At 37.5% G+C, this 20,278-nt stretch overlaps 5 protein-coding genes across 8 annotated transcripts; 2 read left to right on the top strand and 3 right to left on the bottom strand.

Moving 5' to 3' along the window:
• Positions 1 to 7,005: 7,005 nt before the first annotated feature.
• LOC108816858 (uncharacterized) lies at positions 7,006 to 8,841 on the top strand. The gene is made up of 2 exons (XM_018589420.2): positions 7,006 to 7,807; positions 8,461 to 8,841. The coding sequence occupies exons 1-2, from the start codon at positions 7,127 to 7,129 to the stop codon at positions 8,620 to 8,622; spliced, it is 843 nt and encodes a 280-aa protein (XP_018444922.2). The 5' UTR covers positions 7,006 to 7,126; the 3' UTR covers positions 8,623 to 8,841.
• Positions 8,795 to 12,545, bottom strand: LOC108816849 (uncharacterized). The gene is made up of 4 exons (XM_018589408.2): positions 10,288 to 12,545; positions 9,579 to 10,198; positions 9,301 to 9,513; positions 8,795 to 9,226 (listed from the first exon to the last, which is right to left on the bottom strand). The coding sequence occupies exons 1-4, from the start codon at positions 12,464 to 12,466 to the stop codon at positions 8,954 to 8,956; spliced, it is 3,285 nt and encodes a 1,094-aa protein (XP_018444910.2). The 5' UTR covers positions 12,467 to 12,545; the 3' UTR covers positions 8,795 to 8,953.
• A 603-nt stretch (positions 12,546 to 13,148) lies between these two features.
• Positions 13,149 to 15,126, bottom strand: LOC108816857 (E3 ubiquitin-protein ligase SINAT3). Its single transcript, XM_018589419.2, has 3 exons — positions 14,666 to 15,126; positions 13,813 to 14,199; positions 13,149 to 13,709 (listed from the first exon to the last, which is right to left on the bottom strand). Exons 1-3 carry the CDS (start codon positions 14,882 to 14,884, stop codon positions 13,338 to 13,340), a joined length of 978 nt encoding a protein of 325 aa, XP_018444921.1. The 5' UTR covers positions 14,885 to 15,126; the 3' UTR covers positions 13,149 to 13,337.
• A 613-nt stretch (positions 15,127 to 15,739) lies between these two features.
• Positions 15,740 to 18,319, bottom strand: LOC108816851 (UV-stimulated scaffold protein A homolog). Of its 3 annotated transcripts, none has more exons than XM_018589411.2 (3): positions 18,044 to 18,319; positions 16,108 to 17,950; positions 15,740 to 15,991 (listed from the first exon to the last, which is right to left on the bottom strand). In XM_018589411.2, the coding sequence occupies exons 1-2, from the start codon at positions 18,230 to 18,232 to the stop codon at positions 16,133 to 16,135; spliced, it is 2,007 nt and encodes a 668-aa protein (XP_018444913.2). In that variant the 5' UTR covers positions 18,233 to 18,319; the 3' UTR covers positions 15,740 to 15,991; positions 16,108 to 16,132. The 3 variants fall into 3 exon arrangements, with proteins under 3 accessions (XP_018444913.2, XP_018444914.2, XP_018444912.2); XM_018589412.2 differs by having other exon boundaries at positions 15,740 to 15,979; XM_018589410.2 differs by having other exon boundaries at positions 15,740 to 17,950.
• Positions 18,320 to 18,571: 252 nt separating this feature from the next.
• On the top strand, positions 18,572 to 20,128 carry LOC108816855 (glucan endo-1,3-beta-glucosidase 12). Of its 2 annotated transcripts, XM_018589416.2 has the most exons (3): positions 18,572 to 18,704; positions 18,804 to 18,851; positions 18,927 to 20,128. In XM_018589416.2, exons 1-3 carry the CDS (start codon positions 18,611 to 18,613, stop codon positions 19,898 to 19,900), a joined length of 1,116 nt encoding a protein of 371 aa, XP_018444918.2. In that variant the 5' UTR covers positions 18,572 to 18,610; the 3' UTR covers positions 19,901 to 20,128. The 2 variants fall into 2 exon arrangements, with proteins under 2 accessions (XP_018444918.2, XP_056846236.1); XM_056990256.1 differs by having other exon boundaries at positions 18,804 to 20,128.
• The last annotated feature ends 150 nt before the right edge of the window (positions 20,129 to 20,278 follow it).

Below are 20,278 nucleotides of genomic sequence, written 5' to 3'. Positions count from 1 at the left end.
AGTTGGATTAATATAAGTTTTGTTGAGCCAAAAAAAAAAAACAAAAACCAAACTAAAAGCAGGCACAGAAAATGGAGGAGATTTTAGGCTTCGAAAACCCATGGAAACACTTTACATTTCTCGGAGTCAATAATGGATTCCAGGCCGTTCACCGCATCTTCCAGCCTACCTTCCACACTCACCACAACATAATCGTAGTTGACACACCGAAGCTGTCTCGTCGCAACTCGAACAAGCCTTTCCTCCTGGCTGTCAATCCTCCCACCTTTGATCAACATACGCGTCTCCTCCTCAACCTCCTCCCAATCGATAAAACGCAAAATCTCCCTCTCCCCTTGCAAAGAGACGATCACGGCAGAGTCGCCAAGTATACACCGCAGCTTGTCCGCAGCAGCAGCATCACCTTCTCCTCCTTCATCATCAACAACAACAACTTTGAAAACGATGTCTTCCCCTTTCGCCAAAACTTCCCGAATCTGCTTCCTGGAAATCCCCATCACTGATGAGCAGGAGGAGGATTCATCATCATCCCACGACGAGAAACTGTCCAAGCTAGTGGTGGTGATACTAACGAAACGCACTTCTTTGCGAACGTCTCCAAGCTTGTCGATCACAGTGTCAACTCCGCTGCCAGCACTGGAAACAATGACAATCAGATTCCCCGGCGGGATAATCTTCTTCTTGTCGATATAGGGCTTCCTACTCCTCCTGCACAACCTATTAAGGTTTCAAGCGGTGTTATGACAACATTGGAATGTTCAGATTTTATCACATCCCTATAAAATCTGGACAACAGAGCGTCTTCTTCTGGATTATTATCGGTGATGATTATCAAATTTGATAGTGTTTTCTCACTGCTTGGAAAAGAATGTCCATTGACATCCTATATTTATTTCCTGAGAATTGTCAGGAGATCAAAAAAAAATTACACTAGGATAAAAAAAAAAGTAAAAGAGAAAAAGAGTGTTACAAGCAAAGAGAAATTCCACCTTTGGGTACTAACTCGATTTCAAGCCCGGCCCTAAAATATTTACTCGTAAATTCTTTGAAGCGGGTATTCTCATCAACGTACGCCTTGATCGTCAAATGATAAGAATAATAACCCATTAGCTGAAGAGCTATACTGATTTTGTAATAAATCGGGTCAAGATCATCGAGAATTGAGGAATCCTCCACGTGCCAGAAGATGTATGTATGCTTCGCCGAGACACATTCAACAAAACGGACAACGTTTATTAGATCCTCTAATTTTTTTTCCTGTAAACCCCTGATTAGATGCGGCTAGTTTGCCGTGACAGATCAATCAGGTGATACCTAAATCAATCTATCTAAACAAGTAAGACAGAGATATTACCGGCGAATTTACTGTCGGCGTAATTTTCTCTCTTGGCTATGGGAAAAGATCTGTCCATGCTGAGTTGTCGCAAGAGAGAGAGAGAGGCCTTTAGGGCTAGATATGTGCTGCAGCCTGCAAGGCAACTCCTCTGCGTCTGACTCGCCAGAGATATTTTATCAGCCTGGGCCTGAAATCTATACTAATAAAAGTACAGTTTTGAGGCTCCAGAAAACGTCCACTTCAACGAAAAAACTTCTCCGAAAAGATGACACGTGTCACTATTATTTTTTTAAATATAATATAAAAAATATTACATTAAAATGTCCATAATGTATTATTACCATTTTATTTTTAAAAATTGAATAAATAAATTAGAAATTAGAATAAAAATATATACAATATAAGAAATGATAGTATTACATTTTTTACACTTAGTTTACATTTTTATTATTTCCAAAAAAAACTAAATGTAATATTTCTCAAAAGATGTCACCTGACATTATTAAAAAAATAATAATAAGTAAATATGAAATATAAAGAAAATGAATAATAATTAAATATAAAATATAAGAAATATAAATATTACATAAATATCTATCGTAATATTAAAATTTGATATAAAAGAAATAAATTTAGAATAAGTACATATACAAGATAAAAAATAAAAAATAAGTAAATTTTCAATATAAGAAATAAAAAACTACATGAAACATATATCTGAAAATATGTAGTAAAATAAATAATAATTAAATATGAAATATAAAATATAAGAAATAGACATATTACATTAACCATCTATCATAATATTAAAATTTGATATAAAAGCAAAACAACTAGAATAAGTAAACATACAATATAATAAAAAGTAAAAATAAGTAAATATACAATATAAAAATGTAAAAACTACATTACACACCTATCTTAAAAAATCTACGGTTTTACATTTTTATTATTTCCAAATATTTTTATAAGTAAATATACACTATAAGAAAAATAAGCATACAATATAAAGCAAGAAAATTAGAATAAGTAAATATACAAGATAAGAAAAAAAAGTAAATTAATATACAATTAAGAAATAGAAATATTACATTAAACATCTATCATAAATAGAATATACAATTTGATATAAAATGCCAAAACAATTAGAATAAGTAAATACACAATATAAGAAAAATAAATAATAATTAATTAAAAAATATAAGAAATGGAAAAACTACATTAACATCTATCTGAAAATGTATAGTTGTACACTTTTATTATTTCCAAATATTTTTATAAGTAAATAAACATTATAAGAAAAACAAGCATACAATATAAAAAATAGAAACACTACATTAAACATATATCATAATATTATCATTTCATATAAAAGAAAGAAAATTAGAAATAAGTAAATAAGAAAAAAATAAACAATAAGTAAATATACAAAATTAAAAATTTTCATTAATCTTCTATCGTAAAGAGAAATAGAAATATTACATAAAATATAGTAAAAGCCTCTTCTATACAAAAAAAAATATGTTTGGAAAAGTTCACATTTGTGTTACAAAAAAAAAGTGTTACAAAAAAAGGATAAGTTCACATGCAAATAGCGAAGAATCAACTTACATGAAATATTTCTCATATGACTTCATCACTCATAGTTTCTTCATCTCTAGGAATAAGTGTCTTGCACATTCTCGAGAAAAATGTAACTATGCACAAAAAAATATACTCATCATTAAATTTTGCAGTTATAGCGTTTGCAAAGGAAATATAGAGTAGAGACTGCATTTTGAAAATAAAAATATATTGTGTTTTCAAACCAGTAAGATGGAGAAAATGGCGAGTGAAAATTATGGATTTTTTACCATGCACATATGCACATGACTGTTTTCAGTCTTCTCCTTTGAGCTCATCACACAAATGAACAAGAATCATTCTTTCCTAAGAACAAAAAAAAAGAAAACATAACGAATTACAACTTTCTAGAATGATGGTCAGTATTATTGAAGAATAACTAAGAAACCAAATCCAGATCTATCATAAGAAAACACACCAGCCATAAACACACACAAGCAACGGTAAGACACAACCAAATCTTTCATCATAAACAATTGCAACACAAGGAGTGAGGGACACAACCATCTATCATAAACAAACACACCATCCATAAACACAACCGCGATTAATATTACAAGTTAAAGAGTATACCATATTGATCTTCAAGATGTATACAGAGCAAGATCTTGAAAGCAACAAATAGTGGTGTTGCCAAAACATAATGAAAATAGCCTCACTGCCACAAAACGGAACTTTAATTAAAGTTACAAAATAACATGATGCTAACAAATAGCAAATGTGATAATCACAAAAGATTTCATAGATGGAGCACACAACGAAATCTACCACAAAAAATCATGGCACGAAACTGCTACAAGGGTATAAATATAAAAATGCAAAAAACAAAACCAAATGATGATAAAAACTCTACTTTAGACATTGCTAAACACACAAGGATCCAATATTTATAGTTGTACATCAACTTGATTCATATAGTTATCATATTTTTAGCTATACAAAAGAGAAGTCAAGGCAGCAATTACGAAAAAGAAAGAAAGAAACTGATCACCATGATTGAAAAAAAACATGAACAAGCTTGAAAGTGAGAAGAAGGGTGAATGAGAAGAACAAACTATGCGCTGAAACCGATTCTATACACCAATATTTTCTTACCCTTAAGTCTTTAATTCAATCAGAAAGACCCTTTTTGACACATCTCACAATTCAAAATTTGAATGTATGAAATTGGTGATTTTTTCGCGGAAAATTTCAAGAAGCAAACACGTAAGGGAAGAGAAAAGGATATGTTATAAGAAAACGGTTTTTCAAGTCATCGACAGAGGGTGACTTTCCATGACAAATGCAAATGATGGCAAACTTAGTTTATGATAATATTAGTTTACTTTTTGCATGTGATTGTGTATAAAAGTGAAAAAAAAATTCGAAAACTAAATTAGATTTATATTAAGGATACAATTATTAGTTATATTTTTCTTTGTTAAAAATAATCGAAGTGACATAATGTTAGAAACTAAATTAGAACAAACTTTTAAAACATGATTTTTTTAATTTGTAATTTGATTTGTAAAATAATAGACAAATTTGACTTGATAAAAATATAAAATTAATTTACGGGCACGATTCGTTTCCGTCAACGTGGAGATGAGATTAGGATCCGGTTTATTTTTTTGGTTATTGACACTTGATTTGGTTATGTTAATGTGGACAGGAGATTGAGATCCGGTTTATGTTTTTGGTTTTTAATTGACATTTGATTTGGTTAATATGAAAGCCAATTTTCAAAAACAAAAACAAAATGATAGGAAAAAAATATTTTTAGTCAAAAGAAAAATATATACAATATCAAATGTTCTGATTATATAATATAAAGTTCCGTTGGAAAATATTTATTATATCCCATAAAAAATTAGAAATAAGAGTTCAAATATATATAAAACTTTTAAAGGTTAAACTATCACAAAAAAAAAACACAAACAAAAAATTTCAACTATCACAAAAATATTTACATCAATATAAAATAAAATAATTTCAAACTCAAAAAATATTCAAATTTTTTATTATGCATACTATTAATATAAAATATTCATAAATTCACAATAATATATAGTTCAGAATACAACATTCAACGAAATAATTGTATACAAAATATTTGAAAAAAATATAATTGTCCCGGGCGTAGCCCGGGTTAACCCCTAGTATATCAAAATAGTCTTAGTTGCTGTAATCAAATTAGGTTTTTGTCATACCCGGTTGCAAATTTCAACTAAAAATGTTAAAATTAATTTAACTGAACAAACTGAAAATAAATAAATGGCCGCCAAAAAAAAAACTCAAAATAAACAAATGATAACATATTATAGAGAAAATTAGAAATATGGAACTGATAAACGCATGACCACTTGACCAGTATCAAAGTCGGAAAAGCATGACATGAACCAGCTACCCATTGATTATAGTTTGAGTTAATGGACAACTCCAAAGCATTATAGATATCATTGATGAAGTTTTGGATTGAGATAATCTAATAGGTTAAGAGCAGGGGGAAACGTGAAGGTCTTATACTCGTTAGAAAATAGTGTTTGTACTTGTTCAAGCTTTTAGAAAAAGGTCTTCATGCGGATCTGAAGGACGATGGACCGGATATGGAACGGGGTGAAATCCGTCATCCGTCTCTCCAGCAATAGCCTCTTCTCCTAGAATCTGACATGGCTCAGGACGTCAGACATGTTGGATGTTGATTCATTTATATTTATAGTAGAAGTCGTGTCTTTTCTTAAGATTTGAAAATATTCACTATCTCCATATATAATAGAAAATTATCATCTATCTTTAAAATAGTATAAATATTAGAATATTTTTGTTTTCTCTTGGATTAAAAGAGAATCGACCATATTCCCAGATATATAAAAGTTTATATTTATGTATGGAGTTTTCTTTTTTTTTTTCAAAAGACAGGAAAATCAACCTGACCCAGAACACATAATCTGAAAGTCGGAAGCTTGAATAATCTCTTCATGAATTTTTTTTCCAACACATAGTAAATACAAAAACTGAGAAAACGATTTATTTATTTATAGGGGATTTGGATGCTGACAAAAAAAAAACTATACCGTAAGCGTAAAGACAAAACTAGACCTACACGTTTTGGGTATATTCCTTTATGTTCGAGTCATGATGCTCGACTAGTTTTTCCGTTTATAGTATCTACGAAAATGTTTCCTCTCCACCACACGATTTCTATGTTAATAGTATTTGATTACCCGAAAAAGGAGAGCTTAAATTTTGTTTGAAGTATTAGGAAGAAATCTGGCCTAGTTAAGCTAGCTTCTCTCCGCTAATTCCAGACTCTCATGTGTGAATGAGATCTTCAAATACAAGCAACAACAATAGATAAACATATGTCAATCACAATGATTCCTAAGTCAACCTTGATTATATGTACAGTATGTAAGAATTTGTAAAAGAATTCTATAACTTTGTACAACTGTTTTTAACAATTATAAGTTGGTTTGTATTAAGCTGATTAGACTGTCTACACCTGAAGTGGTCATGCTTCTCCATTTTCTAAAAAAATCATCAGTTAGATTTTATTTACGAATTTTGAACAAAAATATATTTTATTTATGAATCATGTTACAATTTACAAAACAGAAAATTATTGATATCCTAATACTGATATACATTACAACACTAAAGAAGATTAAGATTGTAAAAATCAACAATCTTTGAGAAATCAAATTATATTTTCATTCCTATAACTTAAAATAAAAGTAAAAATATATATGAATTTTTAAAAGGATTAGAGGATTTTAATTTTAAGCTTATTAATATTTTATTAAAATAAATGTATTTTAATATAAACGAACATATTTTAAATATAAACGAACATATTAAAAAATTAATGTATCAAACTGAATTAAATAATTAATAAAAGCAGTACACCAAGCAACACAAAAAATAATATTAAGAAGTTAAAAAAATGTTTGAATATTTTTATGGAATTTTTGCATTATTTTATTATTTTAACGGGCAATGGGCCAAAATACTAGTGTTAATATAATTTGCTAATTACCAAAAAAATCGAATTTTAATTTGTTGTTAATTTACCAGTTGAAGAATCTCCCAATCTTTCTTCCCCAAGTCTCCAGACTCACAACTAATCTCTCTCTCTCTGAATGTCGCAGCAGAGAGAGTAAGCTTAAGAAATCTAAGCAACCTTCTCTCATGGAGTCCCTCACATCATCAAATCCTTCCTTCTCAAAAAGCTTATCTCTTTACCCTTCTTCTCCTCCTCCTCTCTCCTTCCTTAACCTACCTTCTTCCATCCACAAACTCGAACCTCCCAAATGCTCCAAACCATCCTCCAATCCCCAACCTGATTTCAATCCAAAGCTAAACCCTTTCCGCGTACTGCGCCCAATCATCCGAACCTTCAAAGGTCTGGTCTCCTCCCAGTCCCGGCAATGGACGTCGCGTTTCCGAGCTTACAGGGACGACACGGCGTCGTTTTCGGAACACTTCTTCCCCGGAGGAGATTTGAACCGGAGCGGGGGTCTGGGGATCGCCCTCTTGAGCGTCACGGCTTCAGCCAAGGTAAAGATCAGTCCTTTCGTGGCGACGCTCTCGGCGAACCCGACGTTCGTGTCGGCGGTGTTCGCGTGGTTCTTCGCGCAGACGAGTAAGATGGTTATCAATTTCTTCATCGAGAGGAAGTGGGACTTGAGTTTGCTGTTTGCCTCTGGTGGGATGCCTTCTTCGCATTCTGCTCTGTGTATGGCTTTGACGACGTCTGTTGCGCTTTGTCATGGGGTTGCGGACTCGTTGTTTCCTGTCTGTTTGGGGTTTAGTTTGATTGTTATGTATGATGCTATTGGTGTTCGACGCCATGCCGGTATGCAAGCTGAGGTAATGAAACACCAAGACTGCTTCTTCTTCGTTTTCCTTTGTGTGTGTGTTAAAAGCATGGAGATGTTTTGACTGAGTTTGATTTGACTTTGGTTTTAGTGAATGCTTTGTCTATTATATAAGTTTGACTATGTTTCTTTGTGAGGGACATTGTTGACTAAGCAGGATTGGACTCAAGGTCTTTACTTTATGGGTTGGATGTTGAATTTCTGATATTATATTAGGTATTATATTAGGTTGTTAAAGTGCTTGTGAATGCCTCATGTTAAAAGTTGGGTTACTGGATGTTATTGCATTGTTGTTCACAATAGAAGTTCATCACTTGATATGGAACTATGGTCATTTAGGCTAAGGTTGATGTCTATTCTTGGTTCTTGAATGACCTTTTGTGTTCTGAAGAAAGATTCCACAACATAAGGGTTCTGCTTTGTTGAGCACAGTACATGTTGGTGATAGTTGTTCTTGGTTTTAGATTCCAGAACAGAAGGGTTTTCCATTGTTGAGCACAGTCAAAATTTCTTGAAATTGTGGACATTAGGCATGTGTTCTTGGTTTTAGAATCATGTGTCAGTGATCTTTATAACATTCCCAAAGAATGGGGAGTTTTGAAAGAGCATTGTACCAAGTGACAATCTTTGTCTTTGTCGATGCAGGTTCTGAACTTGATCATAAGGGACTTGTTCGAAGGACATCCCATCAGTCAAAGAAAACTAAAAGAATTGCTCGGTCACACCCCTTCGCAGGTTCTTGCAGGAGCATTAGTTGGTATTGTGATTGCCTGCTATTGTTGCCAAGGCCATCTAGTCTCAGCCTAAGATCTCCTCTAACTCATAAGATTTCTGATTATTTTTCTCTTATGGCATTAGCTGAAAAAGTCTGTGCTTTGAGTACGGCTTAGTATCGATTTGGCTAAGATTTGAGGTTGTATCATATGTTGTATTCATCAATAGAGAAAACTCTTGCTTCTTCTTTCTGTTTATTTTTGTTTTGAGTTTATGTAATCTCCAGAAAATACAATGAGAGAGCTTAGTTTCCATTACAGCGGTTTCAAACTGTTACTTTCTTCCATTGCGTTATGATATGCTTTCTACAAAACATAGAACATTCTAGAAAATGAGGAGTTGCAAGGCCCTTTGGCTTGGCGTCTCAGCTACATTTCTTGTTAGAATCTTTCAGAGCCTGCTTCAAACGTTGTCTTCTTCGGCCGCTAGGTTTGGTCTTGAGGTTAAAGACACCTTTCATCATCGAGCTTATATCCACAGATCGATCTCCCATGATCTTATCGTGGTACATCTTGCTTCCTATCTCACATATCCGTTCCTCTACTTCCTCTAATGGTTCATCTATATTCAACTTCAGTTCTCCTTTCCTAATAATCGTTACACCAAACCCGTTCGCTTTGGCTTCTCGAAATGTATCCTGTTGTATATGTTAAAGAGAACAACATCAGAACTGACAAGAGAATAGGACTACTTATGAGTTTTCTTCTTTACCTTTGGCGGGCGGGGTACAATGAAAACGTTTCCAGTTCTAAGCATATCCAAATGAGCTTGAATAATGTAACAGAGGTTTTTACAGTCTGCTGCGTTCTCGAAAGCAATCACGTGATGTGGTTTGGGTTCTAACTCGAGATCTTTTGCCATTTCCAATGTGTAGAACCCTACTTGTTGGTCTCCTTTCTCATCAACCGTGTACAATTCAAGACACTGAAACACAGGAAAAAGAAGTTTAGGTTTCTAAAAGACTTTGAGTTTCTCAAATGTAAACATACCAGTACATGCGGAAGATCCAACCACCATAGATAATCTTCTTCCTTATCATCTTCTCCATACTCGCGGTATTTGCTCAAAACAGCTTGAGGACCGAACAACTCCATCTCTCTCTTAAGTTTGTTAAGTTTCTTTTCCATGAACTGCTTGTTCCTCTCTGGTAGCTTCTCCATCATATCAGCAACGTCTTTGATTTCGTCTTCTGTGATCCATCGGTCCAAGTCTTTCCCCATGTCTCTCATAACAGCTTTCACTTCTGGATCAGTCTCTGCATTGTACAACTCCAAGAACCCGGGTGACCATTTCTTTGTGTGCTGCCAAAACTCTTTTCCTGACTTCTTCCCAGGTCTAACAGATCCGTCACTTCCTTCTACAACAATCTTTGGATGGCTTGAGGTAACTTCAGATGAAGAAGTGGGAGTGTTCTCAGAGGAAGGAGACTGTGATGATTCCTGAAGAGATTCCTTTTTCACAGGAGACACAGACGCAGCCTTTCCAGAAAACAATGCCTCTCGCTGTTCATTATAGTTATTGAGAAACTCAGGGTTCTTCTCAAGCGTAGGAGGAGGCCCTTTCCACCTCGGCCTGACTTTCTCTGGTGGATCATACACACTAATGCCATCTGAATGATAAGAGGAATAGATACAAGTGAGATATTTTGATAAGCGACATTGTTGCAAATCAAAGTAGTAGAGAAGATATAGTCATTACCTACTCCATAGTCAAGATTTTCAACGTTTGAATGAATCCACTGATGCAGATGAGACAGTTTCTCATTTTCTTTTTCAACTTTCTTCTCCAATCCTTGCAAAAACATAGCTTTGTCTTCGGCGTTAATCAGGTGAAATGGATCTCTACCAGCCAGCTCATTATCTCGAACAAGGAAGACAATGTCTCTTAGCTTTTCGTCCTTCATCCACTCAAGCTCATCGTTATCCTCATTGCGGTAAATTTCTGCAATTTCAGCAATCGTACCTGGCTCCTGATTTTCTTTCTTTCTTGCAGCCATGTAGTTATCTCTAAATCCTGCTCTCATTTTCTCAGCAATAGGTTCAAGTTCATGGTAGTGTTTCTCCATCCAGTTTTCCTCCGCTGATGGTTGTTCCTTCTCTATACGTTCAGTACCACCGGAAGAGCTTGTCTCACGCTCTCCTATTTTGTTTGTAGAACTTCCTTGCTTGCCCGGTTCTGAAACTTTCTCGTAATCATCCTTACCTAACGGTTTGGAAGAAGTAGACTCAACCGTAGATTTCAAGGTTCCATTGCCTGCCTTTTTGTCAGCCAATTTGCGTCTTCTAGCTGGATTACGCTTTTCATCTTTCTGCTTTGGGAAGATTTCATCACTGTCCTGAGCCATTTTTGGAGTAAACTCTTCCTCACCACTTCTTGTTGAAAGGAACTCTTTAGCCTCTTTAACAGACCGTATGACCCGTGACTTCCGACTAGTGCTATTATCCATCATACTCAACTTATCCTTAGAAACATCAGAAGATTGATGTATGATTCCGTCTGTAGGAACTAGTGGTACCTCCTTTTCTGCGTCAGATGCTGCCATTTCATGATTCGGAAAACCAGAATCCACCATAGCCCCATTCACTACTGGAATAGCCAAACCTGAAAGTTCAGTGTTTTCTTGATCGCTTTTACTCGAAGTTGCCAAGCTTTCATATTTATCATCATCATCATCTTCACTTAGACTGCTCTGTGACCGCATGCTTATACCTTCATCATGCTCCCCCATTTCTTTGTTCACATCGCGCTTCTCCTTTTCATTAAGTTCCATGACAGCTTCTATCTCCCTTGCTCGTCTAGCCATTGCTTTGATCTCATGGATCTTATTATCAAACTCCATAGATTCACCACTCTCAACCTGAGAAGAATCCCAGAGTTCCAGTTTCTTCTCTGAACCCTTTACTTTAGATATACTACTCATAAGCTCATCACGATCAAACTTAGGCTTCTCAAATTTAGGCTTCTCCAAACCCTCCTCCTCCTGCAAAACTTCCACGGTACCTTTCTCCATCACTTCCTTCTCCTTCCGAGCTTTCATCTTTCTCCTCACCATCTCCTTCTCCAACTCACTGCACTCAACCTCATTACTCTTCCTATACACAAACACCGTCTTCAGCAACCAGAGTCCAATGTACCCACACAAAACAGCTCTTCCAATAGCCGGCAACTTAGGAACTAAATCAAGACGAAGAACAGCGTTTCGTATCGAGCTAACGAACCGAACCTCTTCCTTTTCATCAGAAGAAGAAACAAACTTGACCAGAGTACTATCCTTATGTATCACACTCTCCCCACTCTCCATCTGTTGAGCTAACTTTTTAGCATACAGAACCTTATCCCTCACTGATTCAACATCCTCCAGAGACGATCCTCTACTCAAGACTTCTTCTTCATCAACCTCTACTCTCTCCACGTCCCCATTCGAATCCTGATAGACTGTGAAAATGGGATTGGAACCAATCCCCCAATACTCTGCTTCCTTCTTATACCGTGTAACCCAATCTTCAAGCTCATTCAACAGATTCGAATCCGGCAAAATCTTATCTTTCCTACTTAACTCGACGAGCACGTCATCGCTACGATCGAGATTATGGTTTTGGTTTGGAGTTTTCGTACCTGGGTCAGAAGAAGGAATACGCCAATTCTCATCGCCGATGATCTTCTTCCTCAGCGAGTTACGTCTTCTTCGCTGACTTGAGGGCTCTCCGAAACGAGCCGAGACTCGGAGGATTGAAGCGCGGTGGTAGGGGAATTCGGAGATGGGTGAGTTGAATCGATGTTGGGTTCTCTTGTTGGTGAGTTTCTTCTTCGGATTGGAGGATAAAGACGAGAAATTTAAGAAGCCGTTAGGAAGAGCAGAGTTTAGAAGAACCTCCATTGATGTGAAAAAAAGGGATAATCCCTTTGAAATGAAGATGAAGAAGATGTCAAAACCCCACAAAGCTGGGTTTAGCAGGAAACCGCGACGGAACTGTGTCGTTTTACACACATAGCATCTGCCTTCTGGAGGAGTATAAACTGAATCCTTGAACCGAACCGAACCATACTCTAACCGAAAAATCCGAATTTAATCCGGATTATAACACACTCTAGTGAATTATGCAATCAGCAAGATAGTAGCTACTGCCTCTTGGTATTATCCGAATCCAACTCAAACCCAAAAATAGCTTTAAAATTTTCAGAAAAAGCTAAAAAGGTATGAATATCCAATTTAATCTACAAAAATTAACATTTGAAATCATAGCTTTAAAATTTTCAGAAAAAAAGCTAAAAAGGTATGAATATCCAATTTAATCTACAAAAATTAACATTTGAAATCTAAATGAATGACCGATCAAAAAATGAGTTATGATTTAAATTAAGTATTAAAAAACCAAACCATAAATTTTAGAGCAATTCTATCAAATAGCGCTTTTAAGTTTTTATCTGAACCAAATCCAAACATTTTTAAAACAGACTATGAATCTGAATCTGAACCTGAAATCACATGCGAGTACAATCATTAGACTTCTTAAAATATGATATTACACCAGCTTGGGGGAAGAACTTCAACATTTACATTTTCCAGGTATACCAGACTGACTTTGTATTGAACCATTTAAACTCTCCATGACATGAGAACAAGAAAAGAAACCACAACCCAAGTTTACATCATAGATCACAGACACAGCCTTTAATTACAGACACTTCCAAGAAGCATGGTTACACAGAGACAGAGCCAAGTGAAGAGTTTCAAAAATCAATTATTATTAAGACAAGTTCGGGATGCAAGCTCCTCCTCCACCTTCACCACTTTGCTGCTGCTGCTCTTTCCAGATTCTTCCAGTAACTCGCAGTTTCAGCTCTTTCCTGTCTCCACCCGAGAAGAAGAGAGCCATATTTCTCTGTATGATTAGCCCATCATGACTGTCTCTAACTTTCCTGTGACTGTCTCTTACGCTTCTCGGTGTTCCTTCCCAAATCAGCTTCCGACCATAACCTCCAACTTCTAAACTGTAGTTGTAGTTCCGAGCTTCTGTCTCGTCCCCCATGAAACGCAGGAACGCCATGTACACTGGAGCCATACCGAGCTGGAATGCCTCAAAGTGGAGACAGAAGTATTGACCAAAGCAGTGAAAGACCTGAAAACAAAACCAAAAAAAGACAGAACCTTTGATAAGCAATAGCAACTCCTGAATGTGTAGAGAGATGATCATGAAGTATATAATCATATGTAAGTCTTACAGTTAACATCCACGTGGCGTTTTCGACTTCACGAGGATTAGACTTGACATAACGATGGTTGAAAGTACACCCAGAATGCATATCCACCTTGTGATCATCCCTCAGATGAGCAACTAAGAAAGGGATATCACCCATAACAGAACACTCGGAACCAGCGTACGGGCAGTTATACGGCCTGAAGTTACACACAGTCTCGTGTTTCAGCTTACTGTAATAAGGGAATATCTCAGGACAGCCAAGCGACATATACTTGCAAGGTAGCTCAAGAGATTCCGCTACTTTTTCGAGTGCCAAGCAACGGATATCACCGAGCTCTTGTCTACAAGTAGGGCAGCGATTGTGAACCCTGTTCTTACAAGTTGAACATAGAGTATGTCCGTTGTGACACTGCAGAGGAATCAAAATCATTGCGTAAGCAATGAGACAATCAAAAAGCCTATATATATTCAAAACCCTAAAACCAATCAACAGAGCAAAGATCCGGGAACAGAAAATCAGGGGCAAAATTCAGACAACAAGAGATTCCGACCGAAACAGAGTATCAAACCATAGTGCAAATGTTTTGTCCGAAAACTCTCTAAAGAGACAATCAAAAAAGCTTATAGATTTGGCAATGTTTCTCAGAATAGCACACAAAAAAAAACCAAAAACTAATCAACAAAGCAAAGATCCGGGCAAGGAGAGATTGAAACAGGATAATCGAATTTAAGTGTTTTGTCCGAAAATTCTCTAAAAGAGGCAATAAAAAAAGCTTACAAATTTGGCAATGTTTCTCAAGACAGCACACAAAAAAAACCCTAAAACAAATCAAGAAAGCAAAGATCCGGTCAACAAAGAGAATGAAACAATAGACCTGATGAATAGGAGGGTACATAGAATTGGTGCAGACAGGACATTCGAGAAGCTCGTGAACACTGGTGGTTGTCGGAAGAAGACCAGAAGCAGCAGCATTCGCGTTGCTGTTATTACTGTGATGCTTCGAAACCGATGCGTAGGAATGGCGATCTTGGTGGATCTCTTCGTCATTTGTGATATCTACGGTTGAAGCACAGTCCATGCTATCCAAATCCATCGAAAGGTGGAAACTTTATTAAGCTTCGATCGAGAGACAGAGATCGAATCCGGTGGATTGAAACGCCAACGAAGCAGGTCAACCTTCGCGAAGTGTTGATTTCGAAGAAAGAGAGATGCTTTTCTTCATTCAGAGAGAGAGAGAGAGAAGGAGAGTTACCGTCAAATGAACAGGCAACGCTGATTTGAAATCGGACGGTCAGGATTATTCAGGAAGGAGACTGTGTTGTATTAGAGAGAATGTTATTGGGGAAACTTTGATTTATATGAGCGGAAATAATCATTTAATAATAGTATCTTCTTACTCAATGATTTCTTCGTTTTCTAAATTAAATGTTAAAATATTGTTTTATTAAAAATTACTCCATAATAATAGGGCCATGGTCCAGTAAAGATGAGCCTAAACATGTACATGGTGGACATGATTGCATATTATGATGAGTTTTTCAGTTTTACATTCAATAAGATTTGTGCTGTCTTTTAATTCTTTTTTTTTACAAAGCTACTCAAGACCAACATAAATAGATGATTGGTAGAAACCATCAATCCGGTAAGATAAATAGAACTGTCGAATGTAAAATAGATGTAACAATTATATAATTTGTAATAAAATAAAAATTAATGTTAAAAAACGTCAAGCAGCCACTAAATAAACTACAAAGCAACATGATAAAACGTTACTCATCTTTATTTTAACTTTAGTAAAAACTTAAAAGAAATCTATCAATTTAAGTAACTTTTAGACGTTAAGAATATGAAGTGGAGAAGTATATATATATAATTAAAATGTCGCTTGGGTTAAAAGCCACTTAAAAGACTAATGATAATGTAAAAAGAACATTTTACTCTTCCTTCATCTCAAGCAAACTCACATTTTTCTTATAAGAATGAATGAAAATTTTTCCATAAAATAATTGGTCTCATGATGATAGTGATCATCCTTAAAGACACCAACACGTAAAGGAGAAAAAGCAAACAACAACGATCCAGCTTTCATGATCTGTCATTACTTTTTAACAGAACATGTCGTTGTACAATCCTCTTCATGTTGGGATCTTGTCTGAGAAAAGAAGAAAAACTCCAGAGGATCTATGATCTGACATAAGAACTGTTTTGTCTCAGTAACATACAGATCAATCACTACAGAATCTGATTATTCATCCAAAGTCATTAAGCTTTACTCATATTTGCATTACAGAATCAAAAGAGAATGAGTACTCTAACCTAGAAAGGTTTTTAGTATTACGTGTTACCACTGGTTAGCCGATGTTTCCCTGTGCTTCTCATCATCATTGCCCTGAGGCAACTGCTTCGGTTTAGTACCTTTTGCTCGGTTACTTAACAGTCTCTCGGATATTCTATCTTTAGCCGTTGTTTTCTTACGCCGTGTCAAGGAAAAGGTTTGCTTCTTGTTTTTCCTTTCAGCAAAAACTCTATCAAACTCTTCGTCGATGACAGCTGATTTAGACGTTGACGCTAAAGCAGCATCACGCAGAACTGAAAAGTTATGTTCCTTAACCTTAGCATGCTTTGCCCGCTTTGCTTTTTTCCTTAACTCCTCTCTGTCTTTCTCCCTGATATTCTTCAGAGCTTGTTTCGCTATTTGCCTAGCTAACTGGTTAGGATCAGAATCTGAAGTTGTTTCATCCATAGGCACGTCGTCCTCCTGGTTGATCCCTGAACTAGAAGAGGTTTGGTTTTCACTCTCATGATCTAATGGAGATTCCTTGATTATGGGGTTTCCTTCATTATCCCGAGGTACAATGGGTCCATGAAACGGGCAGGCTCGTAGATCTCTTCTCTGGCAAAGACCACCTTTCTTTAGAGGAGCATGGCATGGAGGTATCTCTGTCCTCTCTTCTCTATAAACAGTTGCTTGAAGATTTAGTTCTGCTATTTTATCTGCTGGAATTACAGCATCTTGATCCACCCTGCCCCAGTGGTTCTCGACCTCTAAGCCTCGGTGGTTAGCTCGAGCTTCCGTAGTTGAGTCCCAACTACTCAACTGTGATCCCCAATTCACCACAGGAGCTTCAGAGATTAGCTTATCCCTAAGAGTGTCACCACTTCTTCCAACCGTTTTACTACTAGACGCCTTGTTGGAGCTAGGTTCTGATGTAGACCTATTTGCTTCACTTGGTGACCGAAAGGACGAACCCTCACCGTTCTGAACTCTCCTCAAAGGAGCCACCTTTTTGACTGGATCAGTTACAACCTTGCCATCATCTTCCTCCCAGATATCTTCTTCTTCTTCTTCTTTCTCCCCAGTGTCAATCATTCTTGAGATTGTAAAACCAGCTTGCTCACATTTCTTCTCAGTTGCCAATATGCTATTCCTAATATCAATCAACTCTTTCAACATGGAATCTCTGGTCCTGTTATCACTTACATCAACCCTTATGAGAAGAGAGATCCCATCTTGAACCGAGACCAAATGCTTTTTCATCAGAAGCTTCCCCTGTTCCCTCAACACATCAAACACCACTCTGTTTTCACTAGTCTCCTCAACCTTATCAGACTGCATCAACGAATCCATACGAATCTGCCTCAGATGAGAACACCGTATCTCCTCGTAATCCTCCTCATCTAAGATCGCAAGTGGAACACCATCATCCCCTCTCCACTGAACAATCTCAAGACCCTCCTTGATCTCCTTTATCGTCTCCTCAATCTCACCTTTCAACACTCCAAACCCATCCCTCAAAGACTCAAACTTGCCTCTCAAAATCTCCTTCGTCCTCGTCTCTCTCTCGAGCGCCTCTCTCTGTCTCCGCGCAGCGTTTGCCTGCAGATCAGGGAACTTGAGCTTGAGGGTGTTCTTAAGGTGATCGAAACCAAGCCTAATCTCCTTGTAGTGTAACCCAAACGAAAGATTCCACTTCTCCAAGAACTCAATAGCCTTTGTACGCAAAACGGTGGCGACAGCGGGTGGTGCAGGAAGAGGCAGGCTGGTTCTAAACCCAACACTTAAACTCAAAAGCTGATCGAACTTCTCAACTATTAGTGTTCTGAAGAGCTTTGATCTCATGAATAGCTCGTCGATGATTAAAAGCGTCAATAACCGAACCTACAAACAAAAAAATGAATTTGAATAAAAAGTTCTTATCTTTTTGCAGTTTTGGTCGATTTCAAATAGCCACAGATGTGAAGGATTTAAAACCTGAGAGTGGTTATGTTTCATGAGCTCCATTAGGGTTTTGGCACCGAGTCGGACCTCCGAATCGGAATAGCGAAGAGTTGATTTGATCGCTTTGAGCAGCCTCGGGTCAACCTCTTGCGCAGACGGTTTCGTCGCTCGCTCTATCAACCCAATAACTTTTCCTCCCGCGTCTTCGTCTCTCGCTTCCATCGCCGGTGATCGGTAATTCACAATTCTCCTTTCTCTGGTTTCCAAATAGAGCGGAAGAGAAAAATAAACAAAACCTAAAAGATGATTTTTTTCCGGTTTGTGTTGGTTTAATATATGTTTACACTGGCGAGTCGGTTGACTTGGTTGGTGATTTGACATAATTACCCCTCATTTCGAATTTGTTGGTTTAGTTTATTTGTTTCTATTGGTCTTATTCGGTTTACTTGGTTCTCCTCAATCAACGAAATCACGTATTTGCCACTAGTGTAAAAACTCCGTGCCCCAGATCGTTTATATAGTTACAGATATTCCCACCAAAAATCATTACTCAATCCCCAGTCGAGAAAACGAAAAACAGAGAGAATATTGCTAACGCTGATGAAGATGATGACGATAACGAACGATGCTTTCTGGATTCTCTTGATCTTGTTCATCTCAATGGCTTCTTCCTCCACGATTCCATCGCTACAAGGTAAAAATCTGGTGATCCTGTTATCATTTTCCGAGAAAATTGAATTTAACAAGGCTCAGTTTCTCTCGTTTTCCTTCACTTTCTCGCTTGTTTTTCCAGGTTCAGGAATCGGAACCAACTACGGACGATACAGCTCCAATCTTGGTGGTAATCTCTTTCACATTCTGTTCCCACTTTCTCGCTTGATTCTTGATCGTTTTCTTCTTCTTCTTCACTTTCCAGCTCCAGAGATCGGAATCAACTACGGCCGTTACGGCACCAACCTCCCTCCACCAGAAGCCTTACCATCCCTCATCACCTCTCTCTCCATCAAACACGTCAAAACCTTCGACATGGACCCAAGAATCACAACCTCCTTCGCCAACACAGGCATCTCCCTCTCCCTCTGCATCCCCAACGACAAGATCCCGACCCTCTCCACCAACCTCTCCGAAGCCGACTCCATCATCCGAACCTTCATCCTACCATACCACAAGACCACGATCATCACCTCGATCTCCGTCGGCAACGAAGTCTCCCTCCTCCCTCAGTTCTCCCCGCACTTACTCTCCGCTATCGTCAACGTCCACCGAGCCATCAAACGGTACCGACTCCACAAGAAGATCAAAGTGACCACCACTCACTCCCTCGCGATCCTCTCGCGGCGTTTCCCTCCCTCGACGGCCAGGTTCCACGGATCGTTCGGCGAATCGGTGCTGAAACCGCTCGTTAGGTTTCTGCTGAGGACCAAGTCTCCTCTCATGGTGAACGTCTACCCTTACTTGGCGTACAAGCAATCTTTCCCGTCGATTCCGTTAGATTTCGCTCTGTTTCAGCCGGCGAACGGATCTAAGCGGCGGATGTACAGAGATCCGTACAGTGGAGTCGCGTACACTAACTTGTTCGATGTAATGATGGACTCGGTGGACTCCGCCGTGAAGGCTCTGGGGTTGCCGAAGGTTCCGGTGGTTGTGTCGGAGATCGGGTGGCCGTCGAGTGGAGATCCCGACGAAGCGGCGGCGAGTTTGGAGAACGCTAGGGTTTTTAATCAGCGGTTGGTTGAGCATTTGAGGAGAAGGGAGAAGAAGGTTACTGTGTATATATTTGCTCTGTTTGATGAAGATATGAAGACTGGTGCCACCGTGGAGAAGCACTGGGGGTTGCTGTATGGTAACGGATCGAGGAAGTATGATCTGAATATCTCGCCGCCGGTTTGAAGTTTGAGCGTCGCCTCGCGAAGGAGGAGAAGATTCTTTTGTAAATGGGCCTCTCGGTTTTGATGGGCCATATTAGTCAACTAGGCCTTTTGTATAAATTGGAAAAAGTAGACAAACTGATAAGTAGATGGACTCGTTTGTTTTTCTCTTTGTACGATACGTCACGTGCAAATATAACATAGATTCGATTGGACCTGGAGTCATGTTCTTATATCTAAGACGACATTTGTCCCGAATAAATTGGGAATGCAGATTGTCATCATGTTACATCATGTACGGAGAGTTGTCGATCATTTTAAATTATCTAACAATTTCGATATGTATTTATTATTCATGAACAAAATTTGAAGTGCAAGTGCAAGTGCAAGTGATAATTTC

This window comes from Raphanus sativus, chromosome 7, assembly GCF_000801105.2.
Source record: "Raphanus sativus cultivar WK10039 chromosome 7, ASM80110v3, whole genome shotgun sequence".
In the NCBI taxonomy this organism is placed as follows: domain Eukaryota; kingdom Viridiplantae; phylum Streptophyta; class Magnoliopsida; order Brassicales; family Brassicaceae; genus Raphanus; species Raphanus sativus.
This window is presented reverse-complemented; position numbering and strand designations above follow the sequence as displayed.

Bases quoted from the DNA above. Each gene is read 5' to 3' on its own strand.
- LOC108816858 (XM_018589420.2), top strand. From the start codon at position 7,127: ATGGAGTCCCTCACATCATCAAATCCTTCCTTCTCAAAAAGCTTATCT. The intron at 7,808-8,460 runs GTAATGAAACAC...TTGTCGATGCAG, and splicing joins ATGCCGGTATGCAAGCTGAG to GTTCTGAACTTGATCATAAG.
- LOC108816849 (XM_018589408.2), bottom strand. From the start codon at position 12,466: ATGGAGGTTCTTCTAAACTCTGCTCTTCCTAACGGCTTCTTAAATTTC. The intron at 10,199-10,287 runs GTAATGACTATA...CTTATCATTCAG, and splicing joins AAATCTTGACTATGGAGTAG to ATGGCATTAGTGTGTATGAT. The intron at 9,514-9,578 runs GTATGTTTACAT...CCTGTGTTTCAG, and splicing joins TGGATCTTCCGCATGTACTG to TGTCTTGAATTGTACACGGT.
- LOC108816857 (XM_018589419.2), bottom strand. From the start codon at position 14,884: ATGGATTTGGATAGCATGGACTGTGCTTCAACCGTAGATATCACAAAT. The intron at 14,200-14,665 runs GTCTATTGTTTC...ATTCCTCTGCAG, and splicing joins TGTACCCTCCTATTCATCAG to TGTCACAACGGACATACTCT. The intron at 13,710-13,812 runs GTAAGACTTACA...TTTTGTTTTCAG, and splicing joins ACGCCACGTGGATGTTAACT to GTCTTTCACTGCTTTGGTCA.
- LOC108816851 (XM_018589410.2), bottom strand. From the start codon at position 18,232: ATGGAAGCGAGAGACGAAGACGCGGGAGGAAAAGTTATTGGGTTGATA. The intron at 17,951-18,043 runs GTTTTAAATCCT...TTTTGTTTGTAG, and splicing joins TGAAACATAACCACTCTCAG to GTTCGGTTATTGACGCTTTT.
- LOC108816855 (XM_056990256.1), top strand. From the start codon at position 18,611: ATGAAGATGATGACGATAACGAACGATGCTTTCTGGATTCTCTTGATC. The intron at 18,705-18,803 runs GTAAAAATCTGG...TTGTTTTTCCAG, and splicing joins CACGATTCCATCGCTACAAG to GTTCAGGAATCGGAACCAAC.